A 24336-nucleotide genomic window follows, 5' to 3' on the forward strand; every position below is an offset into this window, starting at 1 on the left:
GGCTTCACAAGTCCGTATTATTTTTTCTTTATGAGGTGCAGCATAATGGGAAAAGAGTATTACTGTGCATCTTTGTCAGTGACCTAGGTGATGGGTCAGAGTGTACCCTCAGCAAGTTTGCTGATCGTATAAAACTGGGAGGAGTGCTGAGTGACCTCAGCAGGCTGGAGAAGTGGGCTGACAGGAACCTCATGAAGTTCCACAAGGGAAAAGGCAAAGTCCTGCACCTGGGGAGGAATAACCCCATGCCGGGACATGCTGGGAGCCAACCAGCTGGAAAGCAGCTTTGTGGAAAAGGACTTGGGAGTCCTGGCTGATACCAAGTTGAACATGAGGCAACAATGTGCCCTTGCAGCAAAAAAAGTCAGTAGTAACCTGGGCTGCATTAAGAGGAGTGTTGCCAGCAGGTCAAAGGAGATCATCCTTCCCCTGTACTCAGCACTGGTGAGGCCACACCTGGAGTGCTGTTCTGGGCTCCTCAGTACAAGAGAGTCATGGACGTACTGGAGACAGCCCAGTGAAGGCAGTGGGCACAAACTGAAACACAGCGGGTTCCCTCTGATTGGGAAATGCTTCTTACCTGGCAGGGTGACCGAGCACTGGCACAGGTTGCCCAGGGAAGTTGTAGTCTCCACCCTAGGAGAAGTCAGAAGGTGTCTAAACACAGTCCTGGGCAACTGGCTGTAGATGACCTTGTTTGAAGAGGAGGTTGGACAATGACCTCTAGAGGTCCCTTCCACCCTCAACCTGTGGTTCTGTGGTTCTGTGATTCTGAGTAAGAGTCTCACACAAAAGACAGATCGTTACTAAACTGGAGAAGGACAGAAATACAAGAACATGGCAAGCTAAGAGATGACAAGGGTGAGTAAGTCTCAGTGCAAGTTTTTGTGGCAGGTCTCCACAGAGTAAGAGTTTCAAAGACAGCCACCTGTCAAGGAATTATTTGTCAGAACTACGGTGTGACAGGATATTAGCAAAAGGAGAAGCAATATAGAAAAAAACCCCTCATTTTCAACAGATCTCCTGTGACTCACAGTCACAGACTGGCAGTATTTTCTGTGAAGTCAAAAACATCTTTTCTTTGCAGAAACAATTCCATGGAAACTCTACTCACTGAGTCTTCTAGATTTGATGTTTCCCCACAGGGAGGTGGGCTGTACTGGAAACAAGAGATTCTGGGTATTATTCCAAGATAAAGCTGATTCTCATGAAAGGAAAAGTTGTTGCTGCCTACAGCAGAGAGAAATTATTTTGAAAGGAGTTCACAATTACATATGCAAGAAGCTGTCTCTGCATTTTCTCAGAAGCTTTCATTTACATAGTGCTTTTGCCTTGCTTTTCCACCCCTGAGCTCCCACATTTTTCCAATCTAGTGCGTTATTGCTATCTTAGAATTAATGCAGAAAAAATCATATAATTCACCTACTGGGTTTTTTGATCAGCCCCTTCAGATGGAAATCTCTGTGTAAATGTCATGCAAGTCATTCCTGAGTGAGACTAATCTTTTCATATCTTCAATACTATACCAAGAGATACAGATTTAGTACTTGGGATTTAGTATGCCTTGCCTGTGCAGTATGCCTTAGTTAGAAGCTCTGGCCTTGTATCTACTTCCCAACCATCATAATCTTTTGCCACACTATTCATCCCAGTTGCACTCAGTGTCTATATAAGTCATCTAGGGCTACCCTGGTTAGAGAGAAGTCATACTCAGATCCTCAAAGAATGAGAGCACTGGGAGACTACGACACACACACTGCAGTATAGAGCACACAAGGTAAGCACAAGAGAAGTTCTTCCAGAAAAAAAAAGAGAAAAAAATGTTTCAAAACAGCAAGTGGTTGGGTTTTAGTTTGCATAAACTAGGTGAAGTTCGTTCTCTGATTTTCCTGATTATTATTTTTTCTATGCAATATTAGTTTCTTGATTGAGAATGTAAGAATTAGATGTCATCATTTGATACAGACTTTGGTCACTAGAGATCTTGTGACTTTGGTCACAAAAGGAAAATTTTTCACAGTTGAAATACATCTCCTCAGGGAAGTGGTGAATTCCACAACATTGGACGCTTCCAGGATTCAGCTGGACATGGTGCTGGGCCATCTTGTCTAGACCGTACTTTTGCCAAGAAGGGTTGGACCAGATGATCATTGAGGTCCCTTCCAACCCAGTATTCTGTGATTCTGTGGTTGAATAGTCATGGAACTGTGTCAGAAATCTCTTAATGCATGTGGCACTGCTTGGTGCTAAATGCCATGTCACATACAGTAGCCATTGTGCTGGAATAGCAAATATAAACCAACTAGAAATTTATTCTGTTTAATTACTTGTAACAATTACTTGCTTTAATTGCTTTAGTAATAGTGGGGTTTGATTTGCCATAGAAATACGATGTATTTATATAAATAGACTAATGGTATGCAAGGTGTTTCGTGGCCATCAGAGCATTCTGTCACCAGAATAGCTGACTGCCCACAGGGATCTGGTTGTGGGACCGATGTCTAATTCAAATGAAAACCAAAACACCAGAGAAATACTACAGAAGAATTAGACTATGATTTGTGGTTTATTTGTGCCAATGGAAGCTACGTGTGGAGTAATTTAAAGTTTTAATTTGAAATGTGTTACTTATTTTGCAGTGATTTGCTGTGCAGACTTCTCAAGTGCAAAAAGGTTTTAGCATGTTCCATTGTAAAAGTGCTGATGACTGAGGGATCATAGGGAACATATTTATTCTAAGTTCACAGTTCAAGGTCGGACACTTAAACAACACAAGCGGAGTTCCTTGCCTCAGAATCCACTGATTAGCAGAAAGGTATCTCAGCCCATTTGTGTCATCTGTACCCCTTCTCTGCTGAATGCTCCAGCTGCTGAGGTGCAAAATCAGCCTTCCCCCTTCTCATCTTCTTATGACCCAATGATTCTTGAATTTTTTAGCCTCACCATGTCACAGCACTGGGAGGTGAGTGAAGAGGACTTGTTCTCCATACTTTTTCAATATTCTCGACCCTGTCATAGGAAATGCAAAATATGGAACATGAAGAATTTTTTTTTTTTGGCTGAGGAGAGTATTTAACTCATGTTCTTCCAAATACAGTGCCTGGCTGTAGCTGGTAGGATATTGTATTAAAATGGGCATCCACTTGAACGTTCTTGAATGGCAGGAGGCGCAGCTGCAGGGCTTTGCTTTCAGCTTGGTGCTGTTGGATTCATGGTCTGAGGGTCACTAGGTGCATGCCAGCTAGGTCTTTGCCTTGGGAGATCGTCGCAAGGGATAGCACATCTGTGAATCCAAAATGGGCTTTGATTTTGGTTGCTCAGCTTCGTCAAACTGACCGTGCCTCAGAGCACAGGCAGTGATAGAGTATTTAGGGAGGGTTTGGTGAAAATTTGGGAACCTATGTACTTTAACGTGGCTTGGTCTCTTGAGATTGGTTAACTACATTTTATTAGCTGCACAGTAGGCATGTAATGGGGAGGGTTTGTCCTAATAGCTTACAGATCTGTTTTCTTAGCTACGACTGTCCAGTTCCTTGCACGTTCAACAGAGAAGATTCTTGTCAGAAATTTTTTTCTCTGGAGTAATTCAATAATTGTAAGTGCATTTTTCAAGGTAACATAGCAAAATAACATTTATATTCAAAATATCATGTTTAGGGTAGCATGATTTTTTTTTTCCTGAGCATAAAACTGATATTTTCCACCAAGAAGGAGAAGGAAAGGAGAAGCAGCTGTAGATAAAATTTCACTAAAATTTCATCTGGTTGTATAGAAGCCCTCCGCAAATCTAGAAACATTGGGATTCTTGAATACTTTGGATTACTTGATACTGAAGTCACTTGTGTGCATCCAGTCCCCTCTCAGGACTGGCTAATTTCCTGTACGTGAATGATAGCATAACTCTGTGGCAGAAGATATTTGCTCCTCTGCTCTAGGGAGAGGTTTGATGGTTAGATGACGTTAACGTGTCAGGAATACCATGTGTTCCTCGTGCTCCTGCCATAGTAAATTCCTGCTTCAAATATGTAAATGAACCAAGAAACATGCCTTTAGTTTATCCAACTGTGATAAAATATGCTAGATCTCTTCCTCCTTGGATGGTTTACTTAGTAAGAAGAAATAAAGACTTATGTTTTCAGGTGGTAAAAAATACCCTACATGTTTGATCCCTGGGTAACAATGTGAAGAAAGCAAGCAACATGCTTTTCTGATCCTCATCTACTTTCTTGTGTGTGGAAATGAAAGGATTATATTTTTTTCTCCACGGAGAAAAGAAAAAGAAAAATGAGGACACAAATCTTCATGGAAGTTGATTATTCTATGTATTAGCCGTAGATAAAAAGAAAAAAAAAAAATGAAGTTCTAAGCCATTAAAGAGTTTAGTGTATTTAAAGCAATATTGTTACAAAAACTGGAATCCCCACTATGAACTTTTGGCTCAGAGGGAGTAGGCTGGATAACAGTTTCTATTTGCTTCTCAGTGCAAGAAGTGCAGCGAATTAGTTCTTGGTTCAGAAAACATGAAGTAAAAAGCAGTGCTTCTAACAGCAGCAAGACATTTCAGGCCAGTTTTATTGCCACAAGACCCACAGAGGGCCAAGAACCGACTGACTGACCGAGATAGATGTGAGACCACACTTACCTAGAGATGCATGAATTGTGTGCCTCTAGCAGTTAGTGCTGCTTCCATCCTCATTTCAGTTTCCACTGTAGGATAGAATGGAAAAGCTGTGAAGTTAAATTAAATTAATGGACAGTGAGTTCCCCATCTGAGGTGAGTTACACCTACTGCTCAATAGCTTTTAGCTATGCACTCTAAAGAGTAACGACTCAGCATTTAAAGTTACTTTGAAAGTTCTTCATACTGAAAGATTTAAAAAACTGGTTAGGTATTTTCATAGATCAGCAAAGGAAAAACAGATTCGCACAACATGTTTGTGGAAGTAGTAATTGGAATACCTACTGTGTAATTTACATGATGCTGCTACCACATCAAGGCTGGGTAAAACTTCAGTGTAAGAGATGGTAAAGAGTGTTTTTGAGGATGTGATAGTCTCAAAAAAAGACTAATCACATAATAGTATTATTTGAATTTAACATGGAATGTTATCAGAGGAAGAGTCATATACATCCACTGACATTGCTATGGCAGTTCTGAAAATACCCGTCATAAAGTCTGTGGACAAAATGAAAACACAATGAGAACACTGAAGTTATACTAAGACCAAATAAAGTAATATCATTTGTGCAGGAAGGTTTGTAGAATGTTAGGAGTGGTTTGGATTTTAGTATTTTTTGAAGTATTTTATTTTGTGGAGGGAAGGGAAAGAGAATTAAATGGTTTTTTTCTATTGCAGTCAAAGTCCTTGCTGAAGAGCCATTTTGTGAACTAGAATTGGCTTTCTAAAGTAAAAAATAAAATATGATTAAGAAATTGTGTAGATAAGCACACATACAGCTATGGCTCTGTGTAAGAAATCCATATGGCTCAATATGATACTGTATAGCAAATCCCTGCCCATCACCTCCTCTTATCTTCACTATTATGCAAACATAATATGTATTTAAATTCCCATAGAAGTGTGATACCAAATCCTGCTAAAAGGTGCTGAAAAGAAATCCCACTTTCCTATGGTATTATGTCCCTCTGGAGATACGTATGAGCTTCATTTTATAAAAATTGAAGCACTGTAAAAATGAGAACCTGGGGAGCAAAAACCCCAGAATTGCTTCTATGTCCTTTTGGACATTAGGGTAATTTATCTGCTGGCAGTTGCTGGGACTGACAGGCCAGTGATGCAATCCAGTATTTATCCCTATATTTGTCTTGGTTTTGTTTATTTCTGTCTAGTCCTTGCCTTTCAGTATCTTTATGTTATTCTTTACAGTTGAAATAAATGCCTTTTTGCTATTCAAGGGTAAATGCCAAACTTTTTCATGGCTGTTTGTGGGAATTTTGCATCCATGGTTTCGTTAGTGTTGTTTAGTAGCAATTTTTTATGGATGCACAGCCAATCTGATCCAAAGCCCAGAGAACCTACTTGTGATTTACATACTTCAGCGGGCTTTGGATCAGAACTTACGACTGTGGCCTTTATGAAATGTATTTTTCTTGTAGATAGGCTAGTACTGGCAGGAGTTGTTTTCCTAGGTGATAGCAACATAGTAATGTATGTGTTTGCTAGCAGGAAAAGTGACCCTGTGGTATATACCAGCACAGGACTTCATGGAACTAAACAGACTGTCATTAACATTTAATGCTCCAGGAGGGAAGGAGGAAAGGGAGGAAAGCAAGGAAGAAAGGAAGGAAAGGAAGGAAGAAGGAAAGAGGAAAAGGGGGGCAAGTGGAGGGGGGAAGGAGGGAGGTTATATCACAAAGGGAGAGAAAAGGAAGCCATAGTGATTTTCTCAGTGAAAGCCAATATTGTTAGATCTGTTGATCTGTTGAGAAGCTGAAAAGGGAGAAATTACATGCTCTTTTTTAACAGTCATCGTTGCATTTTTTTTCGGTGCGGAGTGCCTGGTTCTGCCACCCAAGATGACATCCAAAATACAGCAGAACCTACCTTGTAGCAATAAGGAGTGAAAAGCAAAGACTGTCACAATGCAATTCATTAGACTTAGATGGTGATCTGTACTCCAGTAAAAATGAGGTTTCTTGCTGTTGAAGATGGGTTTCATTGTGCTTATCTCCTGGGACTACACCAGCTATCACTTACCATACATGCTGAATGCTGCACTTGAAGTAGATTATTGCTTCTTCTTTCTTTGCTCCAGCTTGTGGTCTTTTAAAGTGCTTTTTTTTTTTCTGTTTAAAATTGGTGCAAGCTTTGAGCCTACACAATTTTTGTCATATGCAGCCATTACATTTCTAATAGAATGGTACTTGCATGATATGGGGCAGAGTGAGACACCTCTATAAGCTTCATTTATGCCCATGTTCATCAACAGAAAGACAATATACATCCCCTTGATCTCTGTGCAGTAGCTGGGCGATGGGGAGTCACCTTTACTTCCAGGAAGTACCATGATAGGGCTGTACCATGTTGGAAAGCCATTGATTCTATTTTGCAACTTGAGTGGCTTTAGAGGACAAAGCCTGCAATCACCCCGTTTGATTTGGCCTTCCTTGCTAGCAGTGTGACAAACAGCTCAAAACCAGGTGAGGAGTGCTCTTCTTGTGGAAGACCAAACAAGCCTTTAACATTGCCATGACACAAAATTGACAGCTAATTCTATGATACCCAGCATAAAAAAAAGTGCAACTGTAGGGTATATGAAGTGAGTCATAGGCCATGTTCCTCAGCGCTGGCCAAAAGACATTGCCTATTTCTTAGCCTAAAAGTGAGTCAGCTCGATGTATTCCAGTTCTGTTTTCAGCTCCAGTTATTTGTGATCTTGGAATTACTTTTGTCAGTCAACAATGTTGTATTCAGTTTTGTGATCCTAAGTATTACTAAAGGTAAAGTAAGTGATTGCTACAACCTGAATTCCTCGGAGCAAGGTTTAGAAGTATTCAGGGCTTCCAGTTAGGGGCTCACATATTGTCAAAAATGAAATAAAGTTAGCAAGAAGAATGTGTTTCTTTTGTACAGGACATTTTCCCATTTGGCACTGTACCTAATTGCCTGCCTTAATACTTATTTGAAAAACATAGCTTAGATCTAAACACTACATTAATTATAAAAAATTATGTGGCAGGTTTTCATTATATATTGCTACATGATTCTCTAGCAGCACTTACATGCAAATTCAGGAGCAGTGGGATGAGAATAATAGAAAAGACGTATCTTAAAAGGTTGACTGAGTTACTCCTATAATCCTTCTCCTAGTCTAAATAGCTGCACGTTAACTGCACTGCAAATGGAGCATCAGCAATAATCTGTATTTCTCTGGCATAGAAGTGTTTGGTTATCTATTTTCTAACTAGCCTGCAATGGCCAAATATTTCAGGGAATGAAAGAGGGAGAAGAGGAACAGCAAACAGTTGCTGTATTGAAAGCAAGCTGCCCATCGGCATTTATCCTCCTACACATTTTGCTCAGCCATTCACTTGGTCTGACTATGAATCATCAGACTGACTCCCAGGAAGCAAAATCACCATCCAGCCACTGGATTAATAATACTGATTACAGTTTTCTGTTGTATCTCAAAAACTGTAGTTTATTCTGTCTGATTTTTTTTTTCTTTGGGGATAAAGTGAAAAAACAAAACATTTTTCTCTTGTTATTTGCTTTTTGGTTATTTTATTGAGCAATGTCTCAGTGACTGTAGATGTGAAGGAAGCATAAAGTTTATGTTCAAATAAATAAACAAAAGATGAAAGAAATATCTGATAATCTAAACATAACAAAACGTTTCATCAAAATTTTCCTGTCTCATCTTCTTAGTTTTTAATAAGGAGTAAATGGTCCTTATGAGGTCCTTAGGTGAGGAACAGAGATTTATATACCAGAGTTCATCTGAAGACAGATTAGTGCTGTGCCGTCTTTTAGGGTAGTCTCCTTAGGAAAAGTCCATATTTGTCTGTTTATACAGTACATACTGTCTTTCTTGTGTGCACGTACACATGATACAAAGAATAAAATGTAAGTATGCTGATACTTAGAAAAAATGACAAATAAGGCACTAAACAAAATAATACTTTAGATATCTTGGCTTGCCTGAATACATCTAGTTACAAAGCAACTAGAATGTTTTGCTTATTCTGTTTGCTTTGTTTGAAATACTACACCCTACAGTGAGAAAATGTATTGCATTCATTTCTCTGTCACTGTATGCATGCCTAAAAAATCCATGCAATAAATAAATTTGGCTCCTCCTCATTTAGAAGCAGGTTACCTTATTGGTGTTGAACTCCAAGGGTTTAAATGCTATTGAAGTTTTTTGGAGTGACCATCCATTCTCTGAGATGACTGTTTTTAACATAACCAATATAATTTCATTTTCGAACACTTGACATAGACATTGGCAAGCAATCCAGTCTTGGAAAACCCACAAGTAATTAAGTTGCTGAGGTGGGCACCGTAATTGGCTAAGCCTAAACCTGGAAGCCAAAACTCATTCTCTGTAGTTGTGACTCTGTCCTGATAATTAATTTCACCTGTTAAAATCTGGGCTTTGTAAATCTGAAGAATTTTTATAAACTTTATGATACTGGTCATGAGTAGGCTGTGGGAGTAATTGGGGCTTTTGGAGGGGAAAAACACAGAACCCAAAAATCCTTACAATGAAGATCAAGCTGAAGCAGAAATTTCATCTTCTAATCAGTAATATGTAAAACTTAAACCCTTCATTTTATTGATGACCAAAATGTTTCCCTAGAATGCAATGTGTTATGTCATGGCCTTTGTAGTATGCGCTATGGTAACATTCACAAGGTAAGTCTTGACAGTACTTCTCTCCTTGAGCCGGTAGTGCACTCATCCGGAACGTGAATTGAAATCATTCTTCTGCCTTGGAGGGTTAGAGACCGCATTGTGCAACTTTTGGTAATACACTAAATGCCGTAGCTATTAAGGGTATGAAGCATCCTGAGGTTTGCTGATCTCCATCTCTTCTGGTCATCCAGTTTGGATGCACTATCTACACAGTGAATCAGAAATAAAGAAGTAAAAAAATAATAGCTCTATAGTTTGGTGTTCAGTGCGGTATGGATCAGGCATCTAAATTTAAACTTTGTCCCACTATAAGTACTCGCATCTTTTCATGGCCTTATTTCTGATTTCTCGTATCTTAGATGAAATGTGTTTGCTCTAAAAAAAAACCCTTAAAATTGCTTAACACTTCAAAGTGGTAAGTCAGTAACATTTTTGATAAGGCAAATCCATTATTAACAGTCCACACAGAGGAGATACCCTTCATCTCCAGTATGCATCCAATCTATATTTATAAAAGTAATGATATCGTTGTGAAAGCAAAAGCTAATGAAAAATGGAAAGGAAGAAATGAACTAGAGGTAAAGAATCTGTCTCTCTTTTCTGCTGTCTTTCATCTATAACATGAAACTGAGGGTTCACATCAGTTTAAATCATGAAATAATAAATGAGGTAGGAGCAATGGAAAACCTGAATCAGACCTGTGATTATTTCTGTACTACCCATTATTGCCAGTTTGAGAAGCAGTGTTTATACTCTGCAACTGGTTAGAGTCTAAAACTTTCATGGTCTTATATTGTTGTCCCTATTTCTATCTAGCGGTAGGTATCTACAGTGATGATGTTAACCTTCCTGTGCTTCAAAGCTTGGGCCTGCAAAGGAACTGTGGCTTCGCCAATATTTAAAGCATTTCTTTTTCTGTAACTGTCTTTAAAGCTAGAGATTCTTGTAGTTCCTGAGGGGGCACATGCTAGAAGTATGCCTGCTCCTGAGACACATGATACTAGTGAGAGCTGAGAATGCAAACTCTGTGATGTCAAACCAATACTTACTAAAGTGAAGTGCTGGGAAGTAGAATTTTCCAAGTAAACATATCTCCTCACTAATGCAATTTTCTGACATTGTGATTAATCCCATAAAGCCCAAAATGTTATTTTTAAGATCCTGTTTCTTCAGAAACATGTACATATTCAGTGTGAAGAAGAAATGCCGAGCATTTATTTCACATATTCAGAATCCCATTCATTGAACTGGAGATTTACGTTTTAAGTCCTTTATGTATATTTTCCATTGATTGAAAATGGTATCTTCCGTTTTCCATAAATTGTATATTACCTTCAGCCAGTACAGCTACATGGTAGTAAACAGCAGTACTCATAATGAAGGTTTGCAGCCCAGCAGACTCGCACGTCGTAGTGTGTGAGCACGCTGAGAAACCCCTCTCCGGGGGAGTTGCTGGGAGGACCCCAGCCCACTCAGTTTCACAGCTTGTCTTCAGCCCTTCTCACTCTTTCCGCTTGCATGGGATACTGACACACAGAGAGCTGTCTGACAGATGCTTTTTTTTTCAGTATTTTTACAAAAGACAGAAGCGCAGTAACACCTTGTGGGCCAGATCGTCTAAAGACAGCAGTGGGTGTAAGTGGAGGCCAAAAGAATTGGGCTCTTGATTGCAGGGGTGGAATCATTGGAATTAAGGATAAGGAACAGAGTTAGGTGTGAACGTTTCCTAGAAAGAAAGGGTAGGAAGGTTTTCTTTGGACTTCCTGCCTTGGGCAAGAGTAGTAAAAGGTATGATATAGGCGGTCTTCCATTAACTTGTAATCTGCTTTCTTTCAGGCTCATTTTCATTCATTGTGGCTTGTCAGTTACTTTTTCAGAGCTGACAGCTTTGACAAACATTGCTTCCTCTGTGCACTCTTCAAGATATGTTGTGCACATTTTTGTTCTCCTCAGATTTCCAAAGCACAGTTTGGGGGAATTCATTTTCAAAGCTCAGTTTCAACAGTATTTTTCAAAATGGCTGGCACAGCTTTGATTTATGATTTCCATCATAACACCTACAGTAAAACAATCTGCTGTTGTTTAAAAACACATGGTTTCTTCAATTTTACTTTGGTTTTTTGCAAGTCATGTAAACTGCAGCAGTTTCACCACCTGCTGCCTACACTGGATGCATTTACATTAACACTTTAGTTCAGATGGGGAGTGGACTTCTGAAGCAAAGCTCCTGGCTGCACCCCACTTGCCAAGCTTTGGTTCACAGGGTAGAGTTGTCTCATGGTCCGTGATGTGGATTCATCTCAACTGATATGCAACAGGAGATATGCTGCAGGAACATACCTAATGCACTTCAGCAGCCGATGAACATTCAGCCCACAGGACCGGACAGAGCTAGGCTGAGATAAAAACTTCTGAAAGACATATGGTGTAGACATCTGGTCCTCAGCCCCAACTGCTTCACTCTGTAAATCCACTCCTATTACTCTGCACTACTTGCTAATGTGGACACAACCATTATCTACTCTAATATATGCAGAATTTATGCATAAACTTGTATTTTGCTGCTCAAATATAATGTGGATCATCATGACTGAACTCCAGTTCCTTCTGAAATTCCCAATGTTCCTGCCCCAGACCGGAGCATGCCATTGCTTTCCTGTACGTTTCATTCCATAGCTCTTGATCAATGCTACAACTTCTCAGTAGTTACGCCAGTGTGATTTTTCTCTTGACTTTCAAAATGTACACAGATCGTATTCCTCGTTACTGAGCTCGGTGTCATTTTTACCTTAGAAAGAGAGCTTCCACATTGCCTGTGTTTCTCAGTGCTGAAATCACTGGTACTTCTGCAGCTGTAAACAGTAATAGCAATGGTGTCCTTTGCTTATGGAACTTTTTCAATTACAGCAGCTGCTGGACCACAAAGAAGAAAACTGATTACAAGTTGTCAAATACCTATTCAAATTTGCCAGTAGGAGCATTGACTTGGAGCATTCAGTTAATCTGTCGTAGCTGGAAGTCTTACCTCTTGTCCTCCACAACCACGAAATACTTTTCATTTATCCTTGGATGATTTCAAGCTAGCATTCCTACAGATAGGATAGATATTTTTCTTTGTGTTGACGAGAGAGTAGATGAAACAGTATTTGCATACATAATATAGATAGAGCAGCTTCTTACCATGACTATTGGTGAGTGTGTGGCAATATGTAATTGCATGGGAATCACTGTTCTAAAACTTCCTTTGGGGCATAACGATTCATAGATGCTGTAAGATTTCAACAAGGTGTAAACAATGAAGTTCTTCATGAAAGGAGAATATTTTTATTATAATCACTTGCTTGGCTGAATTGCCTTTGTTTCTACACAGAAAAAAAGGCAGAACATTATCAGATCTTTCTAGCAAGCTCATATCGTGGGTTTGAGGCCTTTCTGGCGAACAGGAAATAATGTTCTTCATCTCACCTTCTCATTTCCCTCATTTCTTTTTGGCAATACTTAACAAAAAGTTTCACATCCAAACTGAAAGAAGAAAATTCCTTTGTTGGGCCACAACATCGCCATACCAGCATCCTACGTAACTCCGCGTGCCCTGGCTCAGGATGTTGTGACAGATTAGTGTTGGCACAACACCATCTTCTGGGATGAGCTAAGATTACTATTGTTATCATTAGCTTCATGCTAGAAATTTGTTATATTATACACTGAGGCACAGATAATGACTACCAAGTCAAAGAATTTACATTCTACATAATAAAACCACAAAATATGTAACTATGGAAGTTGGAAGGAGATTAACGTTTTCTCTTATTTTAATGTATTTGTTTTTATTGAACGTGATAGTAGGAATTTAAAGGGAAGATGCAAAATGGGATAATGACATTTTTCAAAAGAAACATGAAAGAAAATACCCAAGAGTACACTGGTGGGAGAGAAAAAAAGTAGTTTTCAGTCAGTTCAGATGTTAGTGGTAGGAAGAGTAGAATAATGGAAATGCATGTTGGGAAAAGATTTGTGATGGTGTGATGAAGGAGAGACTGCAGGTGAACAAGGGGAGTGGGTATGTCAGTAGAAAGAAAAAGATTTCTACTGTCCTGGGGCAACAGAAGGAGCCTGGGGAGGCCTTGGGCAGTGGCAAAGGGAAGGAGCAAAAGAAACAGAGCACAGAGCAGGGAGCACAGTCTGACTCTGAGGGATGACCATGGGCAGCCAAAATGGCCCAAACTGGCAGAGGCTTTCAAAGAGCCAGGGAGGGCTCTAAAAAGCTTGCTGCAGCTTGGAAAATCACCAAGCTGGCCGAAAGCAGACCTGAAAACAAGGGCCTGTCTGCAAGGATGCACAGGGCAAGCTGAGAATTGTTATTTCTGTCCTATCTGACCTTGCTTGGAGCCTTTTCTGTTTAAAAGTTTATTCTAATCTATATTTAAATAAAATTGTCTTGCTTGATTTTAAAAGCCTTCAATATTTGTTATGATCATCTCCAAGTTTTGGTTGACTTGGGCTCAGAATTTCTTAAGGGAAGCTTTTGAGAGAGAAGGTGAAATATTAGCCACACTTTTCTTCTGAAAAGCACATTAGAAATCAGGACATTGCATTCTTTGCCCAGGTGATAAACTATAACTAACTGACAGCTAACGTCCAGGGCAAGTGTGACTTGAGGAGCAGCTGGAAGCTTACCCCATGTGCCATTCCCAAGGGGACCGCTGTTTGCTCAGCACAGAGCTGTAATCCCCACCTGCGGGATATTCAGATTCATAACCCTGTGACGTAAGCTCATTTTGGTTTGCTCGGCATTGTGCCTAACAGCTTCTTCTGTTGCTGTTTGCAAGAGGTAAATGAGTTTACATCCCATCTGACCTGCAGTAATTCTGATGCGGCAAGTTGATATTGGTAACTTGCTTGACTTGATACTTGTTGAATAATTTAGCTCAGGTTTGTTTCTAGGCAGCTGGCTGTCCAGATGAGCATCTTGTATTACTGCCTATTGTCATGGTTACGGGACTGGCTGCATCTCCTCCCCACTCTGAGTTTTCTGAGTGCAACATGAAGGCTGTCCTTGCCTGGGGTACGATATAGCAAATCTTCTGCCGACAGACTTGGATGTAGCGCAGCAGCCTGTAAATGAGCACTGGCTCATTTCAGCATGTCTAATAAAATTCAGATGTGTGCATCGGAAGCACTAATATTAGCTCTTAACTACTAGTAAGTGGGAAGCTAACTGAAGCAATTATATTTTCTTAAGTCTGTGCAGTTATCTCTTGGTTTTAATTAGTCCTTTGAAGTGTTAGCAGAATTCTCTGTCAGAAAAAAATGTTTATATGTAAACTTGTAAACATACACAAAATATTGTATTATATATATTACTATGTTATATAAAAAAAAGATTCTCGGAGCAGCTGCTAACCCCTCACAGTGATCTGTAGAGTACTTGAGCGTTTCTTATGGAAGATAATCAAGTCTTTGGAGAGGCACGTGCCGTCTGTGTCCATGTTGTCTGTGTCTGAACTGGCCATAGTGAAAAGTCGCGCAGCCCTTGTGCCTTGGACGTGTCCTGCTGCAGCACAGAACCTCCTGGCCAGGCTCGCCCAGCAGCTGCGAAGGACAATGGCTGGAGTGTGTGTGCATGGCCCTCCATGGGCAAAGCCAGGCTCTCCAGCCAGAGCACCACTAACCTTTTTCCTTTTTCAGACTAGAATCACTTAACCTTCTTCCCTCTGTGTAAGGATTTTTAAAAGATCGTCCTGCTTTTATTTATTTCAAAATCTTATTGGATGTCTGACTTCATTGGGCAGAAGAAATGTTAGTGACGTGCATATGATTAAAAGTGTTATTTGGAAAGGATAATTTTGCAGTAATTCCCAATTTCTTTAACCTGAAAGCTTTCCCGCCACCCCTGTTTTATTTATTATATCTGTATATTGTGTGTGAGTAGTTTTTTGTTGGTTTTGGCTTTCCCTAGAGATTCATAAACATGTCTGCATAGTGTCTAAAATGGTCAAAAAGTGACTTAACTGTTGAAGGTAGGATGCAGTGGTAGGTGTGCAAAGTATTGCTACAGATAAGCCTAAAAGAAGGACAGGTGCTGTGATCACAGATTGCAAACTGTGTTTTAACTTTCCCACATTAAAAAATATGTGGATGTCAGATTAGGTTTTAAATGTATTTATCCCAAATGTTTTGATTTCTAGGAACCTTGAACCAAAAGAACTGGGGAAAGAAATATTCAGCCTGTAATGGTGCCAAACAATCTCCTATTAATATAGATGAAGATCTTACACAAGTAAATGTGAATCTAAAGAAGCTTAAATTCCATGGATGGGAAAAGGAAACTTTGGAAGATACTTTCATTCGCAACACTGGCAAAACAGGTAAAAAATCAAATTTCATGTTTGGAGTTAAATGACGTCAGAAAAGTGATATAAGGAAGACAATCAACTAAGGACTTCTAATGAAACATTTTCATTTCACTGTTCCTTAGCTGGTGCATTCTGAATTTTTCCATTAAATAAAAAAAACGGGTGATGACAATAGCCAAGCATAATAGAGAAATCACACAAATAAAAATTACGTGCACAGACAGATATATCCAAAGCAATGGCCTTGTTACTGTCGTCCCATCATGTGGACTTCAGTGAACCTAAACAGTGATTTAGCATTTGCTATGAAATAATTATAATCATAATACATATCTAGAATCTGTAATAAGTATACAAAAATGATTTTTTAAAAAATATGAATAAATTACCTACTTATCTGGAAGCACTTCATGGATGAGTTGTGGTTTCAAAAAACTCAGGATGAGATTCATCTCACGTACAGATAGACACCTGTAAGGTAGGCACTTGTGTCTGAATTACTCACTTAGATGACTTCATACAGTCAAAGAGAAATAGGTGCTTTTATGGTCCGATTTGTCTTACCTGTCTTAGAAATGTATTTTAGAAAGTGATTTATGCCTACAAGTGCCTATTTCTCCCAGCTATAAAAAAAGCTTATGGGGGCATTTACATTGTCAGACGTATCTTTTTGCAACCACTTACAAATTCAGAATAGCAGTAACTAAAAGGTGCTTGCTGCAAGTACTGTTTTTGTTTTGGGCATAGGTGTGGAGGAGGTCTTTGACCTTCTACCAATTTCAGTGGACCGCTAGGCCAGCCTTTTTATTTATTCGATTTTATATATTTTTTTTTATTTTAGTGTCATTGTTCCTGATTTCTGTTCATGTACTTCCTACATAGTACTCCACAAATCACTTCCCTCTTGCCCTACTAGCTAAATAGTGCATTTGTCTTTTCAATAGATCCCTGAGGAAATGTTCTTTAAAGTCTGTAAAAGTGAACTGAGATCTTCCTCATCTACAGCAATTCAGATATTATAACAGGAACTGCTAATTTTACCTGCAGTTAAAATTGTCTTCAAGGTTTTGAGGAAAGGAAGGTAGTGAAACTGAACTCCATTTAGTGCTGTTATAGCAAGAGGTCAAACAATTCACAGTCACTGGAGGTAGGAAAGCCACATGTGGGGCTTTGTTCTGTTCCACCCTGCTCATTCCCTCCAGAAGACAAATGCTCGGTCCTGTCTGCAGCTTGTGTACAGCTATGTCCAGCTGAAGACCTGTCATCACCTTCTCACATAGGAGACTGCTCCACAGCTAAGGGGTCTCACAGACAGGACAGTCCTCCTAAGAACTGGCTAAAAATGTCTTCTCTTGTGTTGCTTCATGATTTGTATCTAGAATTATGATAATAATGAGGCTAGCGAGGGGGAGGTATTTTCCTCTTTGTTAACAGCACAGGTGGTTTCAGGAAGCTATGTATTTCTTTAATTTCTTTTCTTAGACCATCAGATTGGTGGCTAAACCAGTTTTCTGAGCTTTTTAGCATAGTTCTGTGCCTAGTTTCAGGTATCAGGAGACCAATGTAATAGTGCACTTCGTTGGATGACTGAATTGCAGCATGAAATGGAACATATTTTTCCATGCTAATAGTGAATTACCACACTTCTTACTTAGTTTAAATAACCAATTTCCTGTCAAAGTGCTTATGAAATACAGGGAAATAAGCATATCATATTTACCTTTTAGCACCTAATACCAAAATACAAGTCATAGGTGCCTTGGCTTGCCTTTATATTGACACTCCTTTTTTTTTCCCCCCTCTCTTTCTCTGTTTAGTGGAAATTAACCTGACAAATGATTATTATGTAAGTGGAGGTGGGTTAGACACCGTATTCAAAGCAAGCAAGATCACTTTTCACTGGGGAAAATGCAACGTGTCATCAGATGGATCGGAACATAGTTTAGAAGGACAAAAATTTCCTCTTGAGGTAAAGTACAGAATAGATTTTGACAATTTGACATTCTGCAATAAGTAATACTTATGCTAAATACCTTTGTTTATCACTTGATTAAGGTCTATTTGCAACTATAATAAGTCACTTAAGTCCAAATTAGTAATATTTAAATGATGGATTTTAGAAGGGCAGCATAAGGCATTTTTCCGTGGCATGTTGAGAACGTTTAAACTGTGCATTTTCACACGTCTTCTAAGGTGACATTAGAAGTTGGTTCTGCTAATCTGACAAAGTTCAAGCTCCCACTAACAGTTAAGCTCCTATGAGTTTGGCCCATCATATTCCATGGCAGTCAGTTGTTTAAAGTATAAATGAACTTTTCAAAGCTGGGGCTTTGCTGAGGGCCCATGAGACTTCTGGACTTTACCAAGATAAAATGCAGCCCATGTTGCTGGGCTGGAAAGAGCTGGCAGTGGCATGCCAGGAGTCACCTCATGAGAGCAGGTCCTGGGTGCATCTGCACTCACAGGCAGTCGGGCCAGCATACCCCTGGCTGGTTTGGCAGAATAAGAGAATAAATAACAAGGGAATAAACCCAAGCTTGTCAGAGATGAGCTGTGGGGCGACATGCCAGTGTTTTCAGGCAATATGCATAGCACAACTGACATGCATCTGTGCCAATGCCCAAAGCATGGGCAACAAACAGGAGGAGCTAGAAGCCATCGTGCAGCAGGAAAACTGCGACATAATTGCCATCACGGAAACATGGTGGGGTAACTGGCATGACTGCAGTGCTGCAATGGATGGCTACAAATGCTTCAGAAGGGACAGACAAGGAAGGAGAGGTAGTGGAGTAGCTTCGTATGTCAGGGAGTGTTTCAGCTACCTAAAGCTTAGTGATGGTGACAATAGGGTTGAGGGTTTATGAGTAAGAATCAGGAGGAAGGCCAACAAGGTGGATATCCTGGTGGGAGCCTGTTACAGACCACCCAACCAGGATGAAGAGACAGATGGAACATTCTACAAGCAACTGACAGAAGTCTCACAATCGCTAGCCCTTGTTTTTGTGGTGGGGGACTTCCACCTACCAGATGTCTGCTGGAAATACAACACAGTGGATAGAAAACAATCTAGGAGGTTCCTGGAGTGTGCGGAAGATACCTGCCTGACACAGCTCGTCAGTGAGCCAACCAGGGGAAATGCTCTGCTAGACCTGGTGTTTGCAAACAGAGAAGGGACTGGTGGGTGATGTGATGGTCAAAGGACATCATGAGCATAGTGATCATGAGATGATAGAGTTTTTGATTCTTGGAGAAATAAGGAGGACGGTCAGAAGAACCACTACCCTGGACTTCCAGAGGGCCGACTTTGGCCTGTTTAAGAGCCTGGTTGACAAGAGTCCCTTGGGAGATAGTTGTGAAGAGCCAAGGAGTCCAGGAAGGCTGGACATTCTTCAAGAAGGAAGTCTTAAAGGCACAGGATCAGACCATCCCCATGTGCCGAAAGATGAACTGGCAGGGAAGACCAGCCTGGCTGAACAGAGAGCTCTGGCTGGAACTTGGGGAAAAAAGGAGAATTTAGCACCTTTGGAAGAAGGGGCAGGCAACTCTGGAGGATTATAAGGATGTCGCGAGGTTATGCACAGTGAAGATAGAGAGGCAGAAGCCAAACTAGAACTCAGGCTGTCTACTGCCATAAAAGATAACAAAAAATGGTTTTACAAATATGTTGGAAACAAAAGAAGGGCCAAGGATAATCTGCATCCTTTATTGGATGCAGTGGGGAACATTGCCGCAAAGGATGAGGAAAACGCTGAGGTATTTAATGCTTTCTTTGCCTCAGTCTTTAATACTAAGACCAGTTACCCTCTGGTACCATCTGAAGATCCAGGGAACTACAGGCCTGTCAGCCTCACCTTGGTGCTGGGGAAGGTCATGGAGCAGGTCATCCTGAGCACCATCATGCGGCACGTGCAGGACAACTGGGGGATCAGGCCCAGCCAGCATGGTGTTATGAAAGGCAGGTCCTGCTTGACAAACCTGATCTCCTGTGACAAGGTGATCTGCCTAGTGGATGAGGGAAAGGCTGTGGAGGTTGCCTACCTGGACCTTAGTAAAGCCTTTGACACCATCTCCCACAGCATTCTCATGGAGAAACTGGGTGCTCATGGCTTGGATGGATGTACTCTGATGTACTCTGCACTGGGTAAAAAGCTGGCTGGATGGCCAAGTCTGAAGAGTGGTACTGCATAGAGTTACATCCAGCTGTCGCCCGGTCTCAAATGGTGTTCCCCAGGGCGCAGTATTGGGAACACTTCTGTTTAATGTCTTTATTGACAATCTGGATGAGGGGATCGAGTGCATCCTCAGTAAGTCTGCAGGCAACACCAAGTTAGGGAGGAATGTCTATCTGCTGGAGGGCAGGAAGGCTCTGCAGAGGGATCTGGACAGGCTGGACTGACAGACTGAGGCCAACTGTATGAGGTTTCAACAGGGCTCAGTGCCGGGTCCTGCACCTGGGTCACACCAACCCCACACAGCGCTACAGGCTTGGGGAAGAGCATCTGGAAAGCTGCCTGGAGGAAGAGGACCTGGGGGTGCTGATTAATGGCTGGCTGAACGTGAGCCAGCAGTGTGCCCAGGTGGCCAAGAAGGCCAACAGCATCCTGGCTTGTATCAGAGATAGTGTGGCCAGCAGGACAGGGGAAGTGACCATCCCCCAGTGCTCAGCACTGGTGAGGCTGCACCTCAAATACTGTGTCCCATTTTGGGCCCCTCACTGCAAGAGGGACGTTGAGGTGCTGCAGCGTGTCCAGAGACAGGCAACAAAGCTGGTGAAAAATCTGGAGCACAAGTCTTATGAGGAGTGGCTGAGTGAACTGGGGTGGTTTAGTCTGGAGGATAGGAGTCTCACGGGGGATCTTATTGCTGTCTGCAACTACCTGAAGGGGAAGCAGGTGGGGGTAAGTCTCTTCTCACAGATAACTAGTGACAGGACAAGAGGAAGCAGCCTCAAGTTGATCCAGGGTAGGTTTAGATTGGATATTAGGAAAAATTTCTTCACTGAAAGGGTGTTGAAGCATTGGAACAGGCTGCCCAGGGATGTGGTGGAATCAACATCCCTGAAGGTGTCTAAAAAAATGCATAGATGTGGTGCTTAGGGATATGGTTTAGTGATGGACTTGGCAGTGTTAGATTTATAGTTGGACTTGATGGTCTCAAAGGTCTTTTCCAGTCCAAACGATTCTTGCAACAGTGTGGAGGTGGGCTGGAGGACAGGGGCAGCTCTCACTGAGACCCACAGTGGCACCCAGCATAATGTTGTCATCATTTGCCTGTTAAAAAGATGTAGTTGTGGCAGTCAGCTGTGCTGCTTCTCACGCTAAGAACTTTGGACTTCTATGTCAGAGCAAAGCAATAGAGCCAAAGTTGTCTCTTTGGAAAGCTGTGAGCCAGGAGTTTTCCCTGGGCAGCGTCATTTCCTTTACCTCATTAGCTGTTTAAAAATTCCTGCTCACGCTCCACCTGTCCTACCAAGGCATCAAAGAGAACATTCTCTTCCATCATCATCACATGAAAAGCTAATAGAGCAGGACACTCCCCCATTCATGTCGGTGACCGGGCACTGGAGTAGACTTCCAAGTGCATCTGGAGGAAGAGAGGAAGGTGTGCAACAAACTCAGTGCCCATGACAGCAGTCAAATATGGGCACAAAATACCTGATAATCTTTATTGCCAATGCTTCTGTACATTTACTGCAAGGCAGATGCAGTAGGGACATCTTGCCTCATTATCCATGTTTTACCAGTGATTTCAAGATTCATCTCACCTGAGTACTCCAGGTTAGATGTCTAGTATGAACAAGTTATCTTGGCTTACCGTATTATCCATGCAGAGCATTGTGCTGCTTGAAAGGATAACTCCTGCATATCTAGTGGTTTTCCAGGAGACGTCATTTTTAGACAGCTAATAGCTGATGAATTCCGTCTTATATCTTCAGATAATGCATGTGAGATAGATAAAAAGTCTCTATATTTGTAATGAAATTTTTTGCCTGGGCATTTTTTCTCAAAATGGGGATATAAATAACTTTATTGATTATGTTATTTAAATTTTTCTATGTATAATATTTGAATATATTTTTATTTGCAGATGCAAATCTACTGCTATGATGCAGATCAGTTTACAAATTTCGAAGAAGCAATTAAAGGAAATGGAAAGTTAAGAGCTTTATCAATTTTGTTTGAGGTAAACAAAGTATATCTTTATGTCATTAAACAAGCTTTGAAACACGGCAGATGTTCAAACTGAATTTAACTGGTTCCAATGTGTGATCACCGAGTTAAAAATTTGCATATATCTTTCTAATTTATTCTTACAGAAGAGCAAATGAGCAAAATACGTTTGCTGTGCTTTAAGTCATCTATAATTTTGGTGGTAAACTGCAACTTTCAATCTTTTTTCATGTTAAAAAATGTACTGTTAAAAAATGCAATTTCTTTTTGACAGATTGGACTAGAAGATAATCCGGATTATAATCCAATCATTAATGGAGTAGATAGTGTTAGTCGTTTTGGTAAGTCTGCCTCTGTGTTTTATTGATTAGTAATTAGACTAAATTCCGTTTCACTGTAAGTATGGGATGTGCTGTTCTCTAGAGCTCAGCCATGTCTTTTTTGTAAGAAACATCAAAAATCAGCTGGATAGACTGAAGAGCTGGGCAGTCACCAACCATATGAAATTTAACATGAGCAAGTGCCTGATTCTGCACTTGGGACTGGGTAGTCCTGGTTATACGTACAAACTGGGGGATGAGAGGCTAGAAAGCGCCCCCGTGGAAAGAGATCTGGGGGGGCTGGGTTGATGGCAAGTTGAATATGAGTCAACAGTGTGCCAGGCAGCCAAAAGGGCCAACCACGTCCCGGGGCGCATCAAGCACAGCATAGCTAGCCAGACAAGGCAGGTGACTGTCCCACTCTACACTGCAGTGGTGTGGCCCCACCTGGAGTACGGTGTGCAGTTTTGGGTGCCTCAGTATAAGAGGGATGTCAGACTATTAAAGTGTGCCCAGAGGATGGTGACCAAGGTGGTGAAAAGTCTTGAAGGCAAGATTTATGAGGAGCAGCTGAGGTCACTTGGTTTGTTCAGCTTGGAGAATAGAGGGCTAAGGGGTGACCTCATTACAGTCTGCAGCTTCCTCAAGGAGGGTAGTGGACAAGGAGGCGCTGATCTCCTCTCTTTGGTGGCCAGACAGAACATGAGGAAATGGAATGAAGCTGCATCAGGGGAAGGTCAGTTGGATACTGAGAATATTCTTCACTGGGAGGGTGGTCGATCACTGGAACAGGCTCCCCAGGGAGGTGGTCATGGCACCAAACCTGCCAGAGTTCAGGGAGCGTTTGGACAATACTTCTAGTCATATGATTTTAGGTAGTCCTGCGAGGAGCAGGGAGTCGGACTCGATGACCCTGATGGGTCCATTCCAACCTGAGATAGGCTGTGATTCTAGGAGTTATTTACCCCAAGACTGAATACTTGTAAGAACAGCAGTAAGTGTAAATGAATAAATAAAACCATCATGAGGAATTCACAATTCTTTAAATGCTAAATTGAGAGAAATGTTTCATTTATTCTGTGAGTTTTCTTAATCATGCATTTCTGGATTTTGTGGTTGGAGGCCAAATAATCCTGTTACAGCCATCGAAGATATGTCTTGTAAGTGTGAGACCATATGAATATCAGTATTGAGTAAACTCAGAGGAGATGGATTCTTTTTTTGTTAGCTCCTGTGTAAATCTGAAATAATCCAATTATATTATATTTGTACTAGCATTATTCAAACCAAATGTTGACACTTTGGTATTTTAGAATTCCCCGTGGTTTCCTGTCAGAGCACATGGACTTCAGGGTGGTAAATGAGGAGATCTGAGCTCTAACTCGTTTTCACAGTGGCTTTGCACAAGAGTAAACATGAATGAGTACTGTCTTGAACAGGGATATTTTCTTACATCCTGGCCGTGCCCTTAAGTAAATGGTTAATTTTGTCTCAGTTTTCCTATATGTAATGGTGCTTGAGCTTTGCAAAGGCCGTTGAGATCAATACATTGAAAATGTAAAAAGCTATTAGTCCACTATTTTAAAAGCTTTCAAAAGCATGACACTGAAGTCAAGATTGTTTCTCTCTAGAAAACAAACACCATTCAACAAATATAAAAGGGAGCAACTTTCATAAATTACAGAGGGGTGAGAAAGAGAAAGCAGTTAAGATTCATTATCTTTGTGTGCCATCTCTCTATGAAACACAAAGGAGAACAAGTAATACATCAAGGCAGATACTTGTCCTACAGCCTTGGAAGGAGCTGTAAAACTATCAGCAGCAAGATTCAAGATACAGCCACTACATGGCACTTCAACAATGAACAGAATATCATTTTCTTGAATAAATGCAAATAAGCTCTGAAAATTCAGGTCATGACTAAATCAAGTTGTTCCTCCTGAAGAAAAGTGAATAGCACACAATCTGTCCTTGTCTACGATGTACATGATCTGTCCTTGTCAGTCATATCTGTATTGTACTTATTTTAATCCCAGTTGCTGAGTTCTCAAGCTCTGCAGGCAAGCAGTCTTATTCCTTCCAGACAAACTCTGTATTTCTCATCATTCTT

The 24336-nt window shown here is 40.8% G+C and overlaps 1 protein-coding gene across 5 annotated transcripts in view; it reads left to right on the top strand.

Annotated features, from left to right (window-relative positions):
* PTPRZ1 (protein tyrosine phosphatase receptor type Z1) overlaps window positions 1–24336 on the top strand; it is a 144804-nt gene that overhangs the window by 59357 nt on the left and 61111 nt on the right. For all 5 annotated transcript variants that reach the window (XM_055712534.1, XM_055712535.1, XM_055712536.1 and 2 more), the window contains exons 3-6: window positions 15569–15748; window positions 17554–17705; window positions 21824–21919; window positions 22181–22247. In XM_055712534.1, coding sequence (XP_055568509.1) covers window positions 15569–15748; window positions 17554–17705; window positions 21824–21919; window positions 22181–22247 — 495 coding nt within the window. The remainder of the gene's footprint in view (window positions 1–15568; window positions 15749–17553; window positions 17706–21823; window positions 21920–22180; window positions 22248–24336) is intronic.

This window comes from Falco cherrug, chromosome 5 (genome assembly GCF_023634085.1).
Source record: "Falco cherrug isolate bFalChe1 chromosome 5, bFalChe1.pri, whole genome shotgun sequence".
Classification (NCBI taxonomy): Eukaryota; Metazoa; Chordata; class Aves; order Falconiformes; family Falconidae; genus Falco; species Falco cherrug.